Raw genomic sequence first — 24,773 nt, 5'->3', positions numbered from 1 at the left:
TACTGAAGGGACATGGCAAAAATGGACATTGTTCTCTCCCAGGGGGAGCATTTTCAATGTTTTATCATACATGGTGATAATTGTTTTAGTTTTTTTTGTACATCTCCTTTATCAGATGAAGAAATTGGAAGTTAGGTACTGTTGTCTGTTTTTTTCTCAGTATATTCCAAGTATTTAGGAATAGTGCCTGGCACATAGGAAGTGCTTAATAAATATTTGAGTTAATGTGTGTGTGCACGTGCGTGCGTGTGTGTGTGTAGAACTGATAAGATGTCTTGAAAGACTGGTGTGAGAGGAAATGATTCAAGGATGGCTAACTCAGATTTTGGCTTGAGGAGCTAGAAGGATGAAATTCTCAGTAACTGAGACAGAGAAAACCTCAAGTTTTAGGGATAGGTCAAGAGTTTAGATGTGAGTTTGTTGGAATTAATGGTGATATTTACACATCCAAGGACTGATATATGAATGGTAGATATACAAGTCTGGAGGTCGGGGGAAAGGTCTGTTGTGTGTCATTAGCTCAAAAATGGATTTTTAATGTTGAGAAGTGTTAATCTTGACTAGTAGGATTTCTTTTTTATGGTGTGGTTCTGTCTAAGTGTACGGTAAACCTTTATCATTTGGAAGCTGATTTTTCTCTTTTATAGGAAAGCCAGACCTTATTTCTTTCTTCTTTCTTTGACCTCTTTTTGGTGTGTTTTATTTCTCTATCTGCTATAGAGCTAATGGCTTTGATGGCAAAAACAAATTGGCTATGATATTCATTGTATTTAAGGACATTTTACTTTCATAATCTTTAGATCCCTTTGTATATTTTTATAACTTTAATACTAAAATAGTTATTTTTATGAATATTTAAATTTTAAGTTCTGTCTTGTTTCTTACAATTACAAAAGTGTGTTTTATATTATAGCTCAAAATACTTTTTTAATTTCAGTTATCTGACAATTCCTGAGTTCAAAAGCATACTTTTTATTGAAGTGATTGAAAAAAATAGGTATCTTAACAAGATGTGTGTTTGCATTCTAACTTTACTATAACCATGAATTGTTTTTTTAGAAGTAAGGGAGAAATATATTAGATTTGTGATTGAAAGTTATAAAATGATTGTGTTATTCTTTTAGGTGAAATTGCCAAATACATGGAAACAGTGAAATTACTAGACTACACTGAAAAACCTCTTTATCAAAATTTACGTGATATTCTTTTGCAAGGACTAAAAGCTATAGGAAGTAAGGATGATGGAAAATTGGACCTCAGTGTTGTGGAGAATGGAGGTTTGAAAGCAAAAACAATAACAAAGGTGAATTTTGTTATCAAATTATTCTTTGGTCTTGTGTTTATAATTGCAACAAATACTATAAGAAAGTACAGCAGTAGTTCAATGAAGAAAAAGAACAGATTGCATGGCAATTAAGGCAAACTTTTTATAATACAGAACAATGTGTAGAGGGTTGTAGAAAAATAGTTATTTATATATTATGTTTGGTAGCAAGTTACTAAATTTCTGAAATGATTTTAACTTGGAATACTGATACCTGAAAGAGAAATTTTGATGGTGCACTGAATTCATAATTTATATATTCTTTTTTCCCAAGTCACCCCTTAGGGTTCATATTGTCTCGGTTGTTTCTTATTTGTGGATATAGTCATAGTTTTACCAGTTGAAAACGGGTATTTGAAAAATTATCATTCGAAAATTTCCTTGTTTGTTGGTGTGGTGCATTTTACCATTTGAACATTATTTTGCTCTGTGAAGAAATATCATTATATAAAGCTTATATCAGCATATAAGGGCATTAATTGGAGAGAAATGTTAAATAATGAACTTTATGATAGAAGTATTACACAAGCATGTAAAGAACTTCCGGCATCACTTTAGATTTTACAGGTATGTATTAACTTGCTGATTTGCTATTGGTTATTTTTGATAATTAACTTATTGATAAACTTACTGGTTTCCCTTATAATCTGAAATTATTTAATACAATGTGTTAGCTATTTTTATATGAGGAAGGAAAACTTTTAGAAGAAAATTTTTTTTTACATTATTAAGCATTTTTACTGTCATTAACTTTACAAATTCTAGTAGATTTCTTTGCAAATCTCATATTCCAAACTGAGAAAACGAGTTAAAACAGAATTTTCTCTCTTTAAAATCTGAAGCAGCATGTTTAAAAGTTTTTGTCTTTTCAATTAACAAAGGAGATAGGAATTTTGAAATTGTACCCAAAATTTGACTTTCTGTGCCAAATAGCAGGTCTCTGTAATTTCATCATAGAATCTGAAATTATATACATGCATCTAAATACACTTTTTTTCTTTGATAAGTTTTGTCTTAATTGCATCTGCTCCAGTTTTGTGGTCAACAAGTATGCTGAACGCTGTATCCATGTTTGAAATGAAGAGGGTAAAATGGAAGCCTGAGTGGAATTTTTTAGTAAGGTGTTGTAGTAAACTTACTTTTTGCATACATGCATAAACAAGCAGAGTGTTTCTTATTGCTCAGGATAGATTTCTCTGCGTTAATATTTATAGCGAGCTTGTATAGTGTTTTTCTCTAAAATTTTGTTTTGTTGATTGAGAAGTAAAGATCTCTGCTGTTATGTGAGAACTTGTCCAGAGCAACCACCTCCCTCCTCCCAACCCCTGTCCCCTTGCCCCCGCCCCTACCTTCCTTTGCAAATCCCTGTTGTTTGGACCTACATGCTGGAGAAAATTTAGTTTCTGCAGGTTGGCTGACTTTACAGCTGAGTAGGTCAGTCTGCTGCAGAGCTAACATCTGTGACCTTATAATTCTGTTGTGTCCTTGGATAGTTCAGAAGGCTGGAAATTTCCTGTTGGATCATCCCTGACATGTATAAAGCTTCATTTAGGGGAAAAAAATGAATACTAAGTTGAACAAGTTGAACTATTAGGAGGTTTACTTCATTAGTTTGCTGCTTTTTGTACACTCATTGCTGACACAGGATTATTGTTTGTATTAAAAGGAAATTAGTAAAAGTTAAGATAAAGTTAGGTAAGATCATGAGCTGCTCGATAGCCTTGTTTTAACTGAAGTGAGTTATTAATTTTGTTGGCTCTTTTTTTTTTTTTTTTTTTAAAGTGAAAGGATTGGACCAGACCAGTTTTTTTCAAGCTTTGCTTTTCTTTTAAACTGCAGAACATTTTCTTCATATAAATTGTAAATGCTCTCATTGAAAACAGATAAAAGCAGAGCTCTGCTGGATGAGAAGTTGGGGGCTCCCTACAATGAAAAGCTTTCTCCTTTGAGAAACTAGCTTGCTGCCTCTGTTTTGCAGCAAGATCTATAACCCAGATGTCTTTTTGCTCTGAATGTCAGGAGGCTCAAAAGTAAACATAATGCCTAATTCTACTACTTTGTTAATTTTTATAATTAGTACATTTGTTCCCTCTCTTTTCCTTTGTCATAATTTTTTAAAGTGTAAAGTATATTTTCTGTGTAGGTATCAGACTCAGGTCTCTTTTGGAAAGGGGTAGGTTTAGTTAGTTTAATGTATGTTTGTCTTTAGGTTCCTAAGGGATACTCTTTTTGGTAAAAACCTACAGGAATTGATGAACAGTGGAATGAAGCAAGGTTTCTTGTCTTTTTTTTTTTTTTTTTGCAGCCATGCTTGATTATGGTGCAGTATATTTGGAAACTAGAGTGAAACATGAATTTACCCACTTGGAAATGTTTTCTGCTTAATAATCAAGGAGCTTTATTTAAAGCGTAGAATTTTGGGATGACATAATCCTGAAGGAGAACAGAGAGATTAAGTATATATCTGCCCTTAAAAAGTACAAAGTCAAATATTTTTATTGTTGATTAGAACTAAACATTTTCAGTTTTTAGAATCTGGCAGTACAGTGCAACAGTTACTGGATTCAGTGTATACTCATAAATTAACATTCAACAATTATGTAAAAGGTCTAATTTATGTACCTGATCTAGGCTAGGTCTCTAGGGCTACAAAGATCAATGACATGTCATCCCATCCTTAAAGAATTCCTTCCTGTTCCATCTGGGTTAAGAACAGCTTAATTTACTGGAAAGAGCTCAGCAAGTTAAAAGGACATTAACACCTCCATGAACTATTTTAGAGTTTTAAGTTGCCTGCCTAAGTCAACAAAAAGGGTTGTTGACTGGAATCTCATCCCTGGAAAGTCGTTGAGTAAGGTCTAGATCATGGCCTTGCAATTTGTATTTTATTTTTTCATTTTCAGACAGCCTATATTGTTGCTCCCTGTGAATGATAATTCACATACCTTTCTTTCCTTCTCTATTTTACCTCCTAATTTTTTAATTTTATTTTTCTGGCTGCATTATGCTAATTGGTCTTTCTAGAGTTTCTCTTATTTAACCATTGTTAAATAAACCCTTGCTGGCATTTAGCCTGGAACAGGGTACAAAGAGTTGAATAAGAGCAAAGCGCTTCCATTGCAAATCAGTAGCCTGCAGCTGCTCTGGTGGACAGCTTTCTTCCTTTCTTTCCGAGGGGATTGACCTCATACAGCCTTTATACCACGTAGTCTGTAGTTTCAGTCAGGTTGCCCTGAACGTACTCTCTAAATTTGGTGAAAATCTATCTAGCTGTTTTAGCCTGATACAGTAATAAAGATAAACTGTATTGTAATTATATAAATTTAGATTGTTGAAGTTGGTACATTCCTGTTTTCTAATGGTTTGATCATAGTACTGTAGTTAAGTAGAGTCAGCATTTGCTAACAATTTTTTTCTTTAGGTCTGTTACTGAGTTCTTTATTTTCAACTTCTCATTTGGCTGAATTTTGTCAAGTGGACTTTTCCGCCCTAAATTGTTAAGTGAAGTTGTTACATATGTATAGAAAAGTGCATGAATAAGTACACTTTTACACAATATTCACTTAAACATCACCCAGATCAAGATATGGATCATTGCCAGAATTAGTTTTGCCATATTTGGGGAAATTATAGTAATGGTATCATATATTACATACTCTTTTATTTCTTTCATTTAGTTGTATCTCTGAATTTCCATGCTGTTGCATGTAACAAAAATTTGTTGTTGTTCTTTGCTATGTAGTATCCCATATGACTAATTTATAATTTATTGACGGACATTCTGATTGTTCCAGTTTTTGGCAGTTGTGATAATGCTGTTAAGAACGTTATTTTAATTTTTGGGGGGAAACATACACATTTATTTCAGATTGGGTCTGTACATACTGGGGTTGCTGCAGCATAAGGGTTACTTACGTTGAGGGTTTGTAGATATGGCCAGTCAGTTTTCCAAAGCTGCTCTCTCAGTTTAATTCCTATCAGTAGCATAGGGAAGTTCCAGTTGCTCACTGATACTAGCTGTTGCATTATATTTAATTTCACCTATTTTGGTGGATGTGCACTGATTTGTTTATGGTTTTAACTTAATCTCCTTGAAAAAGACTGATTTGAAACATTTTTGTATGCCTGCCAGCCTTGATAATCCTGTTTTTGGTGAAGTATATTTCAAATCTTTTGCCTATTTAAAAAAAAAAAAAAAAAGTTGGGGTTGTCAGCTTTCTTTTGATTTGCCAGAGTTGAATATTTTGTATGTATGCAATGTATGTGTTACACATATTATCTTCCAGTTGGTGGTTTAATCTTTTTACTCTTAATATGGTATCTTTTGATGAATGGAATCTCTTCATTTTAATGAAGCTCAGTTTATCAGTCTTTTTGTTTATGGTTAGTGCTTTTTATATTCTATTAAGGAATATTTTGTCTACTTAGGATCATGAAGATACGTTATTTTCAATAAATTTTATCTTATCCATCACATTTAAGTCTGCAGTTTAACAGAAATTGATTTTGTGCATGGTGTGAGTCAGTATTTGTTTTCCTTCTTTTGGATATCTAGTTGATGTAAACCATTTGTTGAAAAGATGATCCTGTCCTTACAGCATTGCAGTGGTAACCATAGGTGTTTGAGTTTTTTTCTAGAGGCCCTATTCTGTACCGTTGGCCTGCTTGTCCATCTTTGTGCCAGTGCCACACTGTTTGAACTATTGGCTTCATAGTGCTATCTGATAGCATACATTCTCCAACTTCTATTTATTTAGCATTGTCTTTGCTGTTCTTGGCTCCTTGAATTTACATATAAATTTTAGAATTGGCTTATTAGTTTCCTTAAAAATACTTCTGGGATTTTGACTAAAATTGCGTTTACTCTATAGAGCAATTCGGAAGGAACTGACATCTTCTCTTCCGTAGACATAGTAGGCCCCTATAGTTACTTAGATGTTCTTCCATTTATCTCAGTCGTGTTTGTAGTTTTCTGTGTCTGTAGAGATAATACACAACATCCATGTCTGTTTTCTTCTAACTGCTTAATTCTTATTCTGTTTTTTTTTATTGGATTATCTGTGATTATACAAAGTCCTTCCTTTATGTCATCTGGTTGTCAGCAATGTCTGCTCTGTTTTTTACTATTCCTAATATATATACGTTCTATAATGATTGTTTTGTTTAGCTGTGCGGTTTCCTTGCTATCTTTTTGTCTTTTAAAAAATCATTTCCTCTATTTTTTTAAAAAAGTAAGTATTTTTTAATCTATTTTTTAAGCCTTATTTTTAAAGCCTCTGATGCATTTTATAAAATTTTCTTCCTTGGGGGAGGACTGTTTTCTTTCAGAGGTGGAGTCTTCAGCTATCTTTTGCATGTTATGAGCTTCTTTTTCAGTTTCTTTTCTTGTCTCCTGATATTCTTTGTTGGCATGCTTATTCTGTCTTATTCATATTGGATAAGGATAGCTTTATTTGAATTTACTAGATTATTGTATTTGTGAATCTTTGACTTTCCCATCTTTGAGAATGTTATTCTTTATAGTTTGGATTTTAGGGCTTGATATATTGTCAATTCATTTTCTTTGCCTATGAATACATATTTGGGGGTGGGGTCTGGTGAGCCATAGGCCAAATTTATCAGTCATTTTCCAGTATTTGCTTCCGTTCTCTGCCTACCCAGAAGAAGCAAAAATGTGAGTTTATTAATTTGGGATGTTCTTAGTGAATCCACAGTGAAAGAAAGACTGTATTGGCAATCTCTTCTCCATGGCTTTAGTTCTTTATGTTTCTTATTTATGTCCTCTTTTCTCACTGGTTGTGGTAGTTCCCTGTTTACTGTTGAAGATAATTAGTGATTTTTATTATTCTGCCCTCTTTCTCCAGGTTTCTTCCCAGCCAGGGAAGAAACAAAATTACAGGTCCTGCTTTTGGGGAGTCACTGGGAGTAGGGAGGGTTTCCTCTTTTCAACGGGCTGAAGTCTTTTCTCCCCCAAGCTGCCTGACTTACATCTTCTCAATTGGGGACTACTGGTGAAAATTTTCAGAATGATGTTTGCTCACATTCTTGAAGTGTCTGACAGACTTCACGGTCGTCACTTTTCAAAGGCTATGCTGCGAAGCTAAGCTACTTCTGTTTGCTGCTGAAATACTTCTTAATTGTTATTTTGGGTTCATTACTTCAGATTTTAGGTGGAGGGAAGTTGTGAAATCTTAACCTCCAAAATGTCTCCACTCATTTTTTAACACATTTTAATTTGTTTATGTGTGTGAACATTTAGAGTTAATTAGAATTTATATCCTTTTCTCACAAGAGTAAACAGAGCTTGTTTTTACTTTTACCCTCTGAGCCCTCCACAAACCATCTCTCACACTACAATCATCTGGAATTTTTAGTTCTAGTTTTTTGTGTCATTTATATAGTATGTATTGTTATTTAGAGTTCATCATGAGTCTAACATATTTTGTGTTTTTTGTTTGTTTGTTATCCATGTTCTTTCTCTTGGCTTTGTTTCAGAGTATATGCTAAATTTTTTTTTAAAGAAAGCTTCTGAATGATAAACTTGTAAACCTTGAGAAGTCCAAAAATATCTGTCTTTCCCTAGTTGAAAACAAATGTGGCTATATAGTTTTTAATCGAAGACATTGCTTTTTTGCCTTCTAACATCTGATTTTCCTGATGTTTGTTTTTTACTAGATTTCTATTTTTTCCGCTCTTGCTTTGAAGCTTCTTGCCTTTCTCTTTGTCCTGGCATTCTCCAGGTATCTGTGCACAAGTGTGTGTGTGTTCTGGTTTGTTCTTTACACTTTGTTTAGTTTTCTTTCTTGGTATTTAGTGGACCTTTTTCATCTAAAGGCTTAATGCCTGTATTAAACACTTGAAAAATTTATTTTCTGTGTATGTGAGGATTTCCTTTTCTTTCCTTCTCTATTCTGTCCCTCCGGAACTCCTACCACATGAATCTGGGAACTCTGGAAGCTGGCTTCTTTTCTCCATGTCTCCTAACTCTTCGATCACATGTTCATTTTCTGTCCTTAACACTGTTCTGTATAGATCTGTGGGCTTCTGGTTGCTCATTTGTTACATCTGTTTTGTTTTTTGGTCATATTTTAAGGATACTAGTTCTTTTTTTAATATGCCAGCATATTCTTGTTTTATCGGTAAGATAGCCTCTTAAATCCTTTGAGAATAGTAATTATGAGACTTTTTTATATTAACTGTTTTGGCAGAGGGATTGTTCTTTTTGAGTTTAATTTCTTTCTGTTTTGGTTCTGTGATATTGCTTAGATTTTTTTCAATGTTTATTATCTAGTTATTTTTTTTATTGTTGTTTGACTGATTTTAATAGTGTATACCTCAGTCCAAGTTGTAATACCTGTTTTCCTGTTAGTTTAATAGAATTTTCATTACAGACATCTACTTCCAGTGATTTCAGAAATGAGTGAAATTTGTGACCAGATAGCTTGTTTTTTGGGTGCCAGGAGTCCCTGCTTCTCCAGTTTCTTTTTCTGGTCTGGGAGGATCCGTTAACACACAAGTACCTCAGATCATTTTAATGGAGGTGCTTGTGAGGCTGTGGGTGGCATCCTTAGTTGCATATTATAATAGATTCACCTGGGAGCTTTTAAGTATCCCACTATCTGGGCTGTACCCTAGACCAAGTAAATCAAAAGCTATAAGGGTGGGACCGTCAGGATTTTAAAAAAATTTCTTAGGTGATTTCATTTTGCAGACATAGTTAAGAACCACTGCATATTAAAATTTGTGTGTCTGAATAGCCTCTATGCAGAAAACAGCCCTTTTGCAAATAGGCATAGCAAATATCGGGCATTTTAGACTTTGCATTGTAGCATCTATCAACCCCATGACCAACTTTTGCATGTGGGCAGTGATGCACACTTACTATTTTTTGATCTCTGTATATGTAAGTACCTTACTATAAGTGATACAGAAGGAAATTTGGTATCATATAAATGTCTTGAATGGTGCCCAGAAGAATTTCTTGAAGTAATGAAAGGACATGCTTATAAGAAGTACTCAAAATTGAGATCTCAAAGGATACTATTAGATTTATTTTTCTGATATAATGACCAGTTCTTTGGAAATGTTAAACATTTCTGTGCATGTTTTTTTGTTTTGTTTTGTTTGTTTGTTTTTGAGAGACACAGTTTTGCTCTTATTGCCCAGGCTGGAGTGCAATGGGACGATCTTGACTCACTGCAACCTCCGGGTTCAAGCGATTCTCCAGCCTCAGCCTCCCAAGTAGCTGGGATTACAGGCATGCACCACAGCGCCTGGCTAATTTTGTATTTTTAGTAGAGACAGGGTTTCTCCGTGTTGGTCAGGCTGATCTCAAACTCCTGACCTCAGGTGATCCGTCTGCCTCAGCCTCCCTAAGTGCTGGGATACAGGCATGAACCACCATGCCTGGCCTCTGTGCATTTCTTTTTAATAATGAATGAAGTTTTTTAAAAAGTTCTTTATATTGAAATAAGAATGTTATCGGCCTTGCTTATAAGATTGTTGTGAGAATTAAAAGATATAAAGTGCTTAGAACAGTGGCAGGCACATAGCAAGTGACCAGTAAATGTTAACTGCAGTATTATTGTTAATGCTGTTATTTCATCCACTATTTAACTTTTCCCATCTTTCCAGTTTATTGATGATAAGAAGATAACATGGAACATTTTCATTTGAATCTGTTTTCATTTGAACCTTCTAATAAACTAAGATCTTATATCTTTGAAAGTTCAGTTTATTAAACAGGTTACTAGGCACATGTGAATGAAGACTCGGTTATATTTCACTTAGTATGTGTGTTAAAATAGATTGTTTGGAATAGTAAATGATTATGAATTGGTAAAAGTTGATTTTGCAGTGAAAGACAAGATGTTAATTACTGTGAAATGAAGACTAAAATGTAACTCCATCTTGTTAAGACAGAATATAAACAAATTTTTAAAATAAGTAAAATGTAGCTCTATAACTTGTATTAAGAACATATAAGTCAAATTAATCAGTTTGTAGTTAACCTTTTTTTTCTTAAGCTAAATAATTGATACTAAGGGATAATAGGTAGTTGACATAAAGCAGAGGATTCCTGACCACCAGAGAATTCTGTGTCTGCTATTTTCTGCCTGTGTGTTTAGGAATTAGGTGTTTTGGGACATAAGTTTATTGAGGGAAGATCAGGTAGTATGTTTTTAATAGTAACTCTAATGTAGCCCAGTTTGTTCTGTAATACACTTGTTCGTGTGTTGCCTTGAGATTAGTTAACTCCCCACCAGTATATATATATATAGGTTTTGGTTTTCATTGATGTATTTATAAAGATTAGCCTCCTTAGTTTATAGTATTATATTAAATAGTTTTTAAAATCTTACGTTTTTAATTATTGAGAATTCCTCAGAAGACTTGATTGTGCTCAGTACAGGTAATAGGATATTGACCCTTTAAACTTTAGGTTATCACTGAGCATTTATGTAGTTTCTATATTCTTTCAGGACCTTTAAATTATTTTTTATAACTTTTGCAGCATGCCTGTGAAATTCATTTGTTCATAGATGATGGGACTAAAACTCAGAAGAGGCTAGGTGACTTTTTCAGGGCCACGAAATCATTATTATTATGCATTTATACAGAAAGTTCAAGGCATCCTAGTGATTTTAGGCATAAAATGTTAAAGACAAAGCATGACCTGGCCACTTATTTGCCTTTACCCATAAATTGTACTTTTGAAACATCTTAACTTTGCCAAAAGTTTTCGACCTTAATGGTGCATGTCATGGAACCGTCAAAGGAAAACATGAGTGAAGTGGTGTCACGTTGACTTTAATCCAGAATAGAATACACTGACATTAGTCTTCTAGACCGTAGTTCATTGAATCTCTGAAAACAGCTTTCATCTTGTTAAGTGACTATACATTTGATCATATTGAAGTTTCATGATCTCCTTGTAATATGAATGATGTTAGAATCATGAAAAGCCATTGCTGCCAACAAGTTGGAAGTTGAATTTACTGTTTCAAAAGCGTCATTGGGAGATTTTTCTAGGTTGTGCTTGCTGTTATTGTGCGACATTTTGATGAAGGTTCTGAAGCATGTAGTACTTCTGTAGATCATGTAATCAAGGGTTAGCTTGTTCCACAGCTTGTCTGCTCGTTAGCTGAGTGTTTTTTCTAGGAGAAAGGATGACAGTAGAGCTTGAAGGCAGCTTTCCCTAGTTCCGTAGTAAGCCAAGCTGAAGGGACATCCATGTGCTCTAAAATAAGTGAATAGACAAATTAGCAGTGCTTTTGCTGAAAAAAATGTGTTGCGCACGGAGCCCTGATAGCCAACCAGATAGTTTTTTCCCCCATTTATTCTGACAAAGTCTACCATTGTATCAGTATTTTCTGGCACATTCATATAAATTACCTGCAATTTTTGTAACTATATTTGGATAGTTACAGTAAATCCTTAATTTTTCATGGTTTTGTAAGTAAGGGTGGGATAGCTTGAACTAGTGAAGAACATAGATATTCCAAACTTCGTGTGCCATATATTTAATCATATTATTTTGCTAACCTCGTTCCTTCAGACCTGTTAATAATAATTAGCAAAAGTGCTTGAGTTGTACTTCCTATCTCCAGAGTAGATGACTAAAAATGTTGACAGAAGAGATCTAAATTTAAACAAGTAGACAACAACAACAAAATCCAGGGTGGACTGTGAGGTAATGTGTGTGTTACATTTGCATATGGATTGATATTTCATAGAATGAATTTCCATGTTAGTGGGATTACACTGGACACTTATGTAAGAACACTCATTTATGGAACCCTAAAAGGATTTCTTACAGTGCTTACATCAAAACAAATAGTTGCAGAAATTAAACATGTGTGTATTTAATGTTTTTATAAAAGATGATGGTTCTCTTTTGCTTTAACTATTTTATAGTGTCTGTTTTTCAGCTTGAAAATGACAGTGCGAGGCACATAGTAGATGCTTAGTAAGTATGTGGTGGTGATCTTCACCTCTTTTCAGATGGAGGTCAATGCTGTTGTGGAAGGAAATTGCAATAGTCATTATTTTTACTACAGTCTTCATCTCTGAAACTCATTGAAAATAGTAAATCACTTTAATAAATTCTAGCAAATTTTTATTTTTATTTTAGTTTATTTTTTTGAGATGGAGTCTCGCTCTGTCCCCCAGGCTGGAGTGCATTGGTGTGATCTTGGCTCACTGCAACCTCCACCTCCTGGGTTCAAGCAATTCTTCTGCCTCAGCTGGGACTGGTGCCTGCCACCACACCTGGCTAATTTTTGTATTTTTAGTAGAGACGGGGTTTCACCATGTGGCCAACCTGGTCTCAAACTCCTGACCTCAAGTGATCTGCCCACCTAGGCCTCCCAAAGTGCTGGGATTATAGGCGTGAGCTACTGCGCCAGGCCTCTAGCAGGATATTTTTAGATTATCCCTCAAATTTGTCTGTCTCTTTTCAAGTCATTTGTTCATTTCCTAACTCTCCATCTTTTTATTTCTTCTCCCTGTAATTATGTTTGACCTTTTTCTGCATTTTCTTGAAACATATCTGTAATTAATGTCCATTCAAATATTACAGTTCTTGAGAGACTTAGAGGAAGATATGAAATTATCTCTTTATTACAAGAATGGTTTAATAGTTCCTCTACAGGTGCACATCTGTATATGTGCAAAACACTATGCCAAGCTCATTAAGGGTTAGAAAAATGAGGAAAACCATAGTCCTTGCCCTCAGGGAGCATACATAGTAGGAGAGAAATAGAGAAGGTTATGGAAATAGTTTACATGAAGTACACAAATTTGTGTACTATAATATAACTCTAGAAAAAATACATTAAGAACACAGCAACTAGAAACTGCTTCCTACTGAAAGCTCACATAGGGAGACAGCGTAGTGCTGTGGAAAGGAAATTGCAATAAGAATAAAGAACTCTGAATTCTAGTCTTTTCATCACCATCAGCTGAGAAATACTGAGCACATTCTCTGGCTGTTTTCCGTCCCTAGCGTCAGTTTTTTCTGTTTATGTAGTAGATTTTAACTAACTATTAGTTTCATAAATATTGTGGTATAGTAACATGTTTGCTTTACTTTCATAGAAGATATGTCATATCTTTTTAGTTACTACTAATATTCTGTTTTCAACCACTTAAGTTAGGGAATGTAATAATTTAATCAAATAAATAAAATAAGATTAACTGATTAGTGCAGTCACATGGACTGATTCATGCAGTGTTTAAAGTTCTTTGTTCTATGACATATGTGCTGTATGAAGCATTTTAAAACTTTTAGGCTGTATATTTTAAGTTTCTAAAGTAAACATGTAGACTTCTGTCATAAGGGATGGGCAAAACCCAAATAACACTGCCTGAGTACTCATCTCTTGGAGATAGCCATGAATCTGATTGGCTTTTCTTAGAAGCGATTGAAAGCATCTAGAGGTGACCTTTTGATGCTTGACTTGGGAAGCAAAGAATTGGTCTTTGGTTTTTGCTTCTGAAGATTTTTTTTCTCTTTTCTATTAAAACAACTTTAAGTCAATAGCGGGTCTCCAGTTGGTGTTTAGACTATTAGTAAAGTATCAGTGCAAATGCATTTAGCCTATTTGTCTTCCTGTTTCTAAATTGGAAGTGAGAAGCTGCTAATTAACTAAACTTTAGCATATCTGAACACTTTAAAAATATAATATGTAATATATATTCTAGTGCCCTTTGAAATCTAATTTCTGAAGATATTTTAGCTGTGCTGAATTAAAAGAATACTCAAGTTTATTTTATAAGTTAGTATATCATACAATATTTTGGTTTCATATTAAACACAAAGGCACCTGTGAGACCTCATACAGAATGTGACAAAAATCAGAGATTACCATAGTCACTTTGTGAAGCCATTTTTCTCTTCAAAAGGAACCAAAATATACACTATCTGAAGCCTTAAGGATGTTGACAAATAACAAAATGAAGCATTTGGAAATATTCAGAAGGAAGAAGCTGGCAGCAGATTGCTTAGAATTTTACTCATTGCCTTATAAAATTGATAACATACTTAGATACTACTAAACTTGAAGGGTTTTATTTTGGTTTTTAAATTCATCTGTAGACCACTGGCCCTTTGTATCCAGACTATGTACATTGTTAGAAAAGTTGGGCAGGAGTTACCTGGCTGAAGTGTGGATTAATGCAGTAGAGTGCTTTACCTAATGCATACTGCTTAAAGCACAGGTGTTGTTTTTGTTGGTTGAATACTGTCTGATTTTCCTTCCTATGTAATTTACCTTCATGGAGATTAAGAAAGCCCCCTTTTATTAAATAAGCTTGAAAACTAGACGAATGCACTTAGGTTCTTGGGTAAAATGTATTGGAAAGCTAGCTCCCTTTATAATGAGCATTTAAAAATCTACTCTCCAAAAACTGGAAAATGTATTCTCTGCTGTATGGAAAGCAATATAGTACTGAAATATTCCTCCTTAATTTTGGTCTGAACGAACAAAAGTGTCTGTGTTTATTCCTGCCTAATGCATCACAAATCTGCTGACATGCTAACCTTGGAGTCTTGGCTGGCGTTAATCAGGCCTGTGCACAGGCAGGAAAGATGTACCTAATGCACTCCATCAGTGCAGTTTGCATATGGAAGTTCTCACAGGGGAGCTGCCCTGTGCCAGCTGAGGGTTACCTGCCCACTGCAGTTATTGTATGTAATTATCGAACCAATCTGTTCAGCCCAGCAGGGTTTAGATGGTAATCATGAAGCAACACTTTGGAAAAGAAAGATGTAAGGCATTCTCCCCTTTTCTCATCAGTTATATGAAGTTATAGCCACTCTTACAGCTATTTTTGAGAGGCAATACCTCCATATACAAATCTGCTAAATGAATGCCTTTGAAAGTTTCTCAAGGTTCAGTCAAGTTGTTACTTTTGTATATGTGAAGCATTTTCTTTAGGAACATGGTGGGTATCTCTGAGTTCTAATTTTCCACAGCCACCTTCAGAATGTTTTGAAACAGTGGGATTAATTGTAATACATAGATAATAACAGTTCTGACCATTTGGAGGTTTTAAGATAATGTGGCTTGAATAGAGTTCAGCTTTCCCATGTAGTTCTCTTTGGAACAGAACCCATGGTTGCCATTAGGAAAAGGAACAATGTGCTGTCAGCAGGCATTATCCTCTTTTCTAGCTGTACACAAAATGGCCTGCAGCAAGGAACATTCTCAGATGAAGTTTAACTTATTGTTAATTGTTAGAAAATATAAATGAGGACATTCTGTTGCATTGTGAACCTGTGAGATTTGGGGCGTATCAGATGGTTTTCTAAATGATACAGACTTATTTTAGGCAACCAAAAGAAACTTTGGATTAAAATTTGGATTTTAACCAGTTTAAATTTGAAACTACACAAGATAAAGTTATATACAAAATTCAAAGTTTCATATTTATTACTAATGTTCCTCTATAATTTTACCTATGTATAGAGATGTTAGAGAATTTAGAAACTTAATGCGGGACTGGACCTGTTAAAAAATGTTGTAGTGGTAGAAAGTAATAAAATTAAATCGAAGGAACATTTGGGAAGAATGGATAGTGACAGAATATAAGCACTGACTCCTAAATAACACTTCACTAGAAAAATAGGACAGGCCCAAAAGAATGTGGGAAATCCAGATGGTTTTTGAGATTTTAGGAGAGCTTTGTACTTTTAAGACTATTCATTTACAGTAAGGTTTATGGCCCTCTTAAACTTTTAATAAAAAGTATGCTAAAAGAGAAACATTTATTACAAGTTTTCCATTATTGATTCATAAATAGAATTTTACCACCAGTGTTATATGGTACAAACACTGTTGTAATATGTGGGACAAGACATACATTTTTTCCATGTATCAAATAGATTATCCTCTTTCCATCCCACCTGCATTGTACTATGTGGAGAGTATCACTGGCCTGAGTGGTGATCGTGAGTTTGTAAAACATTTTGTTTTAAAAGAGTTTCTGTATGATCAATCCTGATGGTTAAACCATAGCTTTCAATAATGAAGTATATAAAGCATGAAAAGTTAGAGGTGGACATAACAAATATACCTACCATCTGGGTTAACTGTCTAGTTGAAAGTTCTCGTACTCCCCCTTTCTTCCATCCTTCATCCATTCCTTTAGGTAACCACTATCCTGAAGTTGAGAATATTTTACCTGTGTGTTTTGACACACCCACACCTATATACAGTTACACACAGACACACACACAAAAATACGTGATGAGTTTGTAGTTTACTTGACTGTCAGACATATCTCTTTCTCTCTCTCTCTTTAATTTTTATATGTAAGAAGCGAAAGAAAGAAATTGAAGAAAGCCAGCAATCTGGTGTTGAAGATATGGAATGGTCAGACACACAGACAGAAGAGGCCATACAGACCCGTAAGTTGAACAGTTTTACCTAACTGCTTCCATACGTAAACACAAATTTCATTTCCTCCCATTAGATGAGGGGTCAACTATTTGGGTCATGACCTTTTGATTTTATAATAAAATGCCACAAGATTTTTATATATTATGTATTGCAGTGTCTTTTGTACATATGTTAGATTATTTACTCTCCACAATAATTATAAAGTTGAGACTGGGAAGCTTCCTTCATTTTGCAGATTTGGAGCCCGAGACACTGAATGATTAAATGGCAGAGCTGCCAGGCGTGGTGACTTACGTGTGCCTGTAGTCTCAGTTACTCAGGAGGCTGAGGCAGGAGGATCACTTGAGCCCAGGAGTTTGAGTCCAGTCTGGGCAACATAGAAACCCCATCTCTAAAATAAATAAAATAAATGACTGAGCTATTGTGAAAGGGTGATAGAGACCGGAACTCTTAACTGTCAGGCCAATATCTTTCCACTTCCTCACACTGATCCCACATAACTCTGGGTATGATAGTGAGTGTCAGGGGTCAGACATGGGTCTGTTGTAACTGAGCTGCCTAATTGTTTCTTATAAAGTTTGTCAACCTCTTCTTTTTTTCTGAACAAGTTAAAAGGAAAAGAATTAAAACTTTATGGCTGATAACTTTTCACAGTTCTTGAAGCAAAAAAAAAAAAAAAAAAAAAAAAGATATGAAGTCATTTCTGAGATGGCTTATAAACTGGCACTGAAGGCACTTCCAATAGTTGCAGAAATGACATGAGCAAAGGCAGCATCTGCAAATGGCAGAACTAGGTTGGACTTTGGTCTGATATGTTTAATAAACTGCCAGCCAATATGTTCCAGGATTCATATGATATGATGATGCGCTTGACTTAATAAAGAGAGCTATTCAGTATGGCCCCCAATACATTTTTTTAAAAAGATTTTTCCTGTCTGCCTTTTTTTTTTTTTTAATTTTAATTATTTTGTTTGTCCTGAAATATTTCTTGGTTTCGAACAAAAAAGGCTTATTTTTGGTTAAAAAAATTTTTTTTAAAGCATAGGTACCATACTGAGTAATGCCACCAATTTATTTTACCTTCCTTTTGCTAGTGGCATCAGTGCATGTTTGTGGAAAGCAAAGTATTCAACTTTCAAAGAGAATCATTTTTGCCCTGATTTTATTACTGTGTTCTTCATTATGTATTATGGTTAGAACATCCTTTGGTTTAATCTGCTTTAACCCAAAGAATACTTGAGATACCTGAAGAGGGAACATATAACTTCACACTGAAGGTGAAAGGTTTTGAAGTAGTCCCTCTCTTTTTTCCGCTGCTGTCTTGCACTCGCTACTGTCTTTTTTTCGCTTTTCCCCTGTCTTGTTCGTTTTGTTATTAGGAAGTGAGGAGTCCCAAGGAGCAATACATCGAAGCATGTCTCAGCCAGAGGCTAGCAGCAGCAGCTATGACAGTGAGTGGGAAAAAAATTAAGGAGTATTTATAAAGATACAGCAGTATTCTTAAAAAACAATCTCTTAAATTTTAAAACTGGCAATTTTAGTTTCAGAAAGATCCCGCATTGTTCTAGTGAGATTGACACTCATTAAGTCTAAGGCAGAGTCTCAGCTGTGCATCAGGAAGACTCATCCTTCTCTTGACTGCCTGGACATCATTTGTTACCTGAACTTTGCTTAATGAGCATCAAGGGTTTTTGTTTTGATAGATAAATGTCTTTAAATTCTAGTATAATTATGAAATTTTTTTAACCTAAATTTGTAGTGTGAGGTCTTCTACTGATGGTTTTTCCCATGAGAAAATATATTAGTATTTTTTTTTATTTTATTAATGACAAAAGAGTATAGTAAAGTCATAAATAATTTAAGGAGAACAATTCAGTTTTTTTGACATAACTTTTTAAGAAGATAGAGAATAATCAGATTCACCCATATTCATATAAACTCAGAATTGCTTTTCTTAAAATGCTGTTTATTTCCCCCATTACAGTTCACTTTTTCCCCCTGAAGTACAAGGCGAGTTAAGGTATTTTACTATCAAAATGATCATAAGTGAGAGAAATACTATCTGATGGTAAAATGTTATTGCTTCCAGCAAAAAGAAAAAGCCAAGAGTTTGTGTAAATGTATATTTTTAAATTTATCAGTGTAAAAGTAACTTGAAGGAAAAGACACATTATTACATTTGTTTTTTTGATTTTTAAGATATATAGTGCAATTCAGTGAATACTGTGTTTTAAGGCTTTAAGATTTTGTGTCATAAACATGTTTCAAGAATGGTTACCTCTAACAGCAGCTTTAGAAATGTCAGTTTCTTCATTAACAATTTTATTTTCAAACACAATTTATGATTTACAATATGGTAAGAGATTTTTCTCACTGTGTGATCTTTCAGAATGCAGTGCCTAGCAAAATGGGAGCAACTCTCCTTTAATATCTATTTAGACCATTTTAAAAACATGTATAATTTTCTTGATACACCTAAACTCATTTTGAATAGTTGGGGGTCTATTGTGTAAGAACACATTCTGAAAGCTTTCAAAATGTGTATTGTGTAGGTTTTCTCAAATAAAGAGAGGAGGTGATGGGATGGTTTTCAAGAAGAACAGAAGCCTCTAATCCTTTCACTTTTATGCAAGGCATAATTTTTACCAGTTGAGAAAATTTGGTTATTTGCTGCAAGTAATTTTTCCCCTCACAAAATAAGCCTTTAAAAATCATGCATATTCTGGCATTTCAAAATTATGCCAGTATTTCAGAATTGTGCTAAAAATTAGCTCATATAGTCATGATATTTATGGCTGGTGTACTTTCCCCCCTCCTTTTCATAAAATGGAGGCTACTTTTGTTGGTATTATTTTTAAGAACCTTGGATTTTGGACCATTCCTGAGGAATCTTTGGAGAAAGCATGACTAGTCAAAAAGTAGATATTTTTAAGGGAACCCTACAAAGAAATGTCTTACTTTTTTTCCTACTATGTTATAAAATCATAGAAAAGCATCCCAAACTCGTATGCTATTTTCCAAATATCAAATTACATACATTAGTCTTATGATTGGACCCTTTGCCAGTAGTGTATATTATGAAAATGGTTATATTTTAAATTAAAGAGATAAGAAGATAGATTTTTTTTTGTAACAATTAGAATTGATTATTAGGGAAAATATTGAATTGATTTATGCAGCAAAGTCAATAAGGTGCGTAGGACTGATTATATAATAATTTCCAGGCAGTAGTATCCCTTTTAGTTGCAGTGAGAAACTTTGGATTGAAGGAGATAAGCAGCAATGATATTTAATTTCAGAGTAAAATGGCAAATTAAGACATTAATGAGAAGAATGCTATTTGAATATAGCTTTATAGTTGTTAGTTTAGTGTTCTTTGTAGTGTGGTTAAAGATTTAAAATGTATTGAAAGGGAGATACAGTATTGATTATTGACCTTGATTTTGTAATACCCTTTATGCCAATCTCACTATCACAACATTTTCAGTTTTCTGTGCAGAATTAATTTCAAATTTCTTGAAATAGGCTGGGCGCAGTGACTCATGCCTGTAATCCCAGCAGTTTGGGAGGCCGAGGCGGGTGCATCATTTGAGGTCAGGAGTTCGACACCAGTCTGACCAACATGGTGAAAGTCTAAGTCCTACTAAAATACAAAAATTAGCCAGGCGTGGTGACAGGCACCTGTAATCTCATCTACTCTGGAGGCTGAGGCAGGAGAATCACTCGAACCCAGGAGGCAGAGGTTGCAGTGAGCCAAGATCGTGTCACTGCACTCTAGCCTGGCAACAAAGTGATACTCCCTCTCAAAAAATAATAAAAATAAAGTTTCTTGAAATAAAAACCTAAAAATCTACTGTGGGATATTTTTAATAGATGGCCATGTTACAGAAATTTAAGAAAAAACTCAAATTTTAGAATCAGTCACAGTACAGTATATAGGGTATATATTATGAGTGGCAGAAAAAAGGATATTCATGTGAGCTTGAAATTTGCTTTCATTGAACTGTATCGTGATTGAACAGAAACTATAACTTGGTAACATTAAAAATGCTAGTTTTGAAACTGACCTTCATGTCAAGTACCTAAATAAACCCATGATGAGAAAACCTTTAGATACATATGGTAGAATTTTGTTCCACATTCAAAGAATATTTTGTACTTTTCAGAAAAGAAGTATTGATCTGTTGTGTTTTTTTGGTGCAGTCATTGATTAATTATGAGCACCATGCTGTCCCTCACTCTGGTGCCCTTGCTCTTTCCTGGCAAAGCATAGCATGCGGCAGTGGGAAAGAAATGGCCCTGCTTCTTTCGCCAGCCCTAGGCAGCCGTAATGAGGCTGGCTGCTGCGCCCAGAGGTGAAGTAGGAGTAGTAGGTGGGGTGAAATGTCTCCTTGGTGAGGCAGAATTCCCACGCCCCCAGTAGAGAGTCACTGATTTATTCCAAACCAAGAATAGTTAGACAGGAGCTGTCATAAGGGACTAAGACCAGTATCACATATGATCGTTTTCTAGGAGGCTACTCATTTGGGACCTGTATAATTCCTAGCAGAAAAGACTTTCCATTTCAGTATATCCCAGTGCTCTCCTGCCTAAAGGGTGTAGGTAATAGGCTTTAAAAAGCAACTCATTCCTTTGCTTTTCATAACATGCATGACCTCATCTCTTCCCCCTAAGGAATGAATGCTTATCTGTATTGCTAAGGTTTATATTTGGAGATAATGTTTTAAATTTTACAATAAATTTAAATTTTGGAGAGAAATATTTCAGTATTAGTAAAAATTAGATACGTTTTATCAGTCAAAGCATTTTTATATGGCTTAAGATTAGAAGGTAGGTGCCGGGCGCGGTGGCTCAAGCCTGTAATCCCAGCACTTTGGGAGGCCGAGACGGGTAGATCACGAGGTCAGGAGATCGAGACCATCCTGGCTAACACGGTGAAACTCCGTCTCTACTAAAAAATACAAAAAACTAGCCGGGCGAGGTGGCGGGCGCCTGTAGTCCCAGCTACTCGGGAGGCTGAGGCAGGAGAATGGCGTGAACCCGGGAGGCGGAGCTTGTAGTGAGCTGAGATCCGGCCACTGCACTCCAGCCCGGGCGACAGAGCAAGACTCCGTCTCAAAAAAAAAAAAAAAAAAAAAAAAAAAAGATTAGACGGTAGGTTTTGTCAGCATATTTTTTGACATATTAAAAAATGACCCAATTTTCTAAGATTTTCAGAGTTTTAGCAGTCATACCTTTGTATGTCAATTTTATCTTTGCAAATCACCAGAGTCAATTCGATTTTAAAATGTGCTATCTTTAGAGATATTTATATTTCTGTTCTTTTGCTTTTGTCAATTATTGATTAATGATTTCAGTTTCTTTGATTTATCTTCAAGGTTCAAGAACCAGAAGGAGAGTCCAGAAGTAATTCGGATGCTGTGAACCAGCTTTCCTTCTCTTTGTTTTCTTTTGACTTTTTTCTCCTTTTCTATTTGAAGTGTTTTATTTTCATGTGAGTCTTGTGAGGTGGAGGTAATAATTAAATACTCATGTGTTCAGAAAACAAACTTTTTTAATAAAAATAAATATTTTGTACAATTCATTAAAGGCTAATTTATGAAATTTCAAAATCTTCAGATTATACTCCTTAAGTTATTCCGAAGCCATGTGTTTATGATGTTTTGGAGTACATATATATGAAAATTATTATGACATGCACTTTTCTAATCATTGTACATTTCTCAGAGTGGATAAAAATGTTTGACAGAGTCCTCACTTTTTAGGAAATGCAAAGCTTAAAATAAAAATCTCTTTTGTTAGATACAAATGCACAGTATGTTGTGGCTGTAAGGTTTGGTTTGGTTTGGTTTGTATTGATTTTGTTCTGTTCCAAAATCTTTTATTAAGCACCTGCTGTATGAGACAGGAGGTACAAAGATGGAAAAGGAATATGAAATAAAAAGTGGAGGAAGTGTATCCATGAGAGAGAAAATCTACATAAACGAAAGATTACATAAGAATTATGTCAGTGTACAAGCTGTATAACAAGAAAACAAGTGACAAATGATGAAGTGGTGGTGTAATTAAAGATTGTGTAAAGACTGGCTTTGTCTACGGAAGACCTATGAACTAGATATTAATAGATAGAGCCTATTCATTCAGTTTATTTTTCTTAAAAGTTTCACTTTCATAGTATGTAATATTTATACAGTAAACTAAGCACTTCAGTTACAGTAATCAGAAAGTTTAAGATGTGGAATTTTTTTAGTTGCCTTGGGAACAAAAGCTTGTAATTTTAATACATTTATGAACAATTTCGTGATTCATTTCTCAAAGTTTTCTTGGTCAGAGAAATCGGGATTGGACTCTATTTTCTGATGGGTGGTGTGCCTTACCGCTTAATAACATGCACAGTGTGTTTAGAAGGTATATGGACATAGTTTCACTTAAATATTTAAGTATTTTAATATGTATTCAAAATACAGCTATCACATTAAACTGGTGATTTGTCTACTACTTACGACAAACCTAAAGTAGGTATTTCAATTTTTAAAAGCAAGTCAATTTGAGGAAAGAAGTAAATGTACAGGTGGGATATGGACATACCAGAAATTGTCAAGGTTGTACCAAGTTTGAGAACCTATGAACCGGTACAAAGACTATAACTTTTGGCTTTCTTATGTGGATATTTAGTGATCATGTGAAGCATTTATCACTGCAATGGTTAGATACTGAAAAATGCAAAACATCTACAGACTTTCCTTTGAAGATTAACCTTTTAATGCCTCCTGAAGTTCTAGAGCAACATATCTTTACAGATTAGAAAATTTGACTTTGGGCAGAGGCTCTTCCTGCTTTCTGTAGAATGTTAGGTTTTAGTACTTATCTGTGTTAATGCCCCCAAGTTTATTTGTAACACCTAAATCAACTCTCAAGTTCTGTTTTAAACACATTAATGCTTAAAATAGAGTAAACTGTGTGTGATGTGTTTTTCTGTGTATGCCTTAGCCTCCTTATTTTTCACAATATAAAAACATGGAAAACTTGGTTAAATATTAAGAAAACAGATATTTCCTCCCATATTGTTTTAAGTAAGTACTGGCATTTTCTTGAATGTTACTGTATTGGCAAGGCTACAGAAATTAATGAAAAACTACTGGCCATAGAATCCAGTTTGATTCGTTTGCTGCATCCCTCGTTCTGTTTTATTCCCTATCTCGTACTGTTTTTTTTTACTCTCCTTTTAAGAAATGATTAAGCAACCTCGTCATTCAGAGTATTTTTTTTTTCTTGTCCTTTTCAGTTCTATATTTAGTATTTTTATCTTGCATTGTTTTTATTTTCTTTCCAATCCCTGAATGGAGTGGATTTGCCATTTTTGGTTCTCCTTTCACAATCCAGCTTCCATATTTTAGCATGTTCTTGATTCCATTTTCTCTTGCCTTCTCTGCCATTTTCCTTAGGTCCTCATTGAGCTGAGGTTTTCTAATCTGTTGAGGATAAACACCACTGCCAGGCTCTTGTCCTTCACACAAGAGGATGTATATGCGTTCTACATTTTCTAGAAAGCAACCGATAAGTCTTTGGTAACTAAGCCCTGAAGTTAAATAGCTTCTAGGTGTTCTTCAGTAGTGATCTAAGACAAATCAAACACTAATAAGCCAGTTATAAAACCCTGATTATTGCTTTGAATTACTAAATTAAGTATGCATATAAAGACCCAAGTTGCATAGCAATAAAGTAGTGGTGGAAATATAAACAATTTATTTGTATTTGTGTGGGGAGATATATATGTCCACAGTTGAACATTATATTTTTGTTAATTCTTTAAAATTCTGTTTTAATATGCTCTATATTCTTTGGATTATAAGGGTGTATTAATAATACATGGCCATTTTATGTAATTTAGAACATACAGAAAAGTGTCAACAGACAAACCAGCCATAATACTACTACCCACAGGCAACCACTATTAATGTTTTGACACATTTTCTTCAGTCATTTCTATGCGCTTTTATTTTTAAACAGTTACACTTCATATACAGCTTTACATTCTTCTTTTT

General features: G+C 34.4%; 1 protein-coding gene across 3 annotated transcripts in view; it reads left to right on the top strand.

Moving 5' to 3' along the window:
* VRK1 (VRK serine/threonine kinase 1) overlaps window positions 1-22,543 on the top strand; it is an 85,495-nt gene extending 62,952 nt beyond the window's left edge. For 2 of the 3 annotated variants that reach the window (XM_023205590.2, XM_023205591.1), the window contains exons 11-13: window positions 1,125-1,303; window positions 16,646-16,736; window positions 22,107-22,542. In XM_023205590.2, the coding sequence (XP_023061358.1) occupies window positions 1,125-1,303; window positions 16,646-16,736; window positions 22,107-22,138 (302 nt within the window). In that variant the 3' untranslated portion in view covers window positions 22,139-22,542. Of the gene's footprint in view, window positions 1-1,124; window positions 1,304-16,645; window positions 16,737-22,106 lie in introns of all 3 variants that reach the window. The other variant, XM_023205592.1, reaches the window with a different exon arrangement.
* The last annotated feature ends 2,230 nt before the right edge of the window (window positions 22,544-24,773 follow it).

This window comes from Piliocolobus tephrosceles, chromosome 6, assembly GCF_002776525.5.
Source record: "Piliocolobus tephrosceles isolate RC106 chromosome 6, ASM277652v3, whole genome shotgun sequence".
Taxonomy (NCBI): Eukaryota; Metazoa; Chordata; class Mammalia; order Primates; family Cercopithecidae; genus Piliocolobus; species Piliocolobus tephrosceles.
This window is presented reverse-complemented; position numbering and strand designations above follow the sequence as displayed.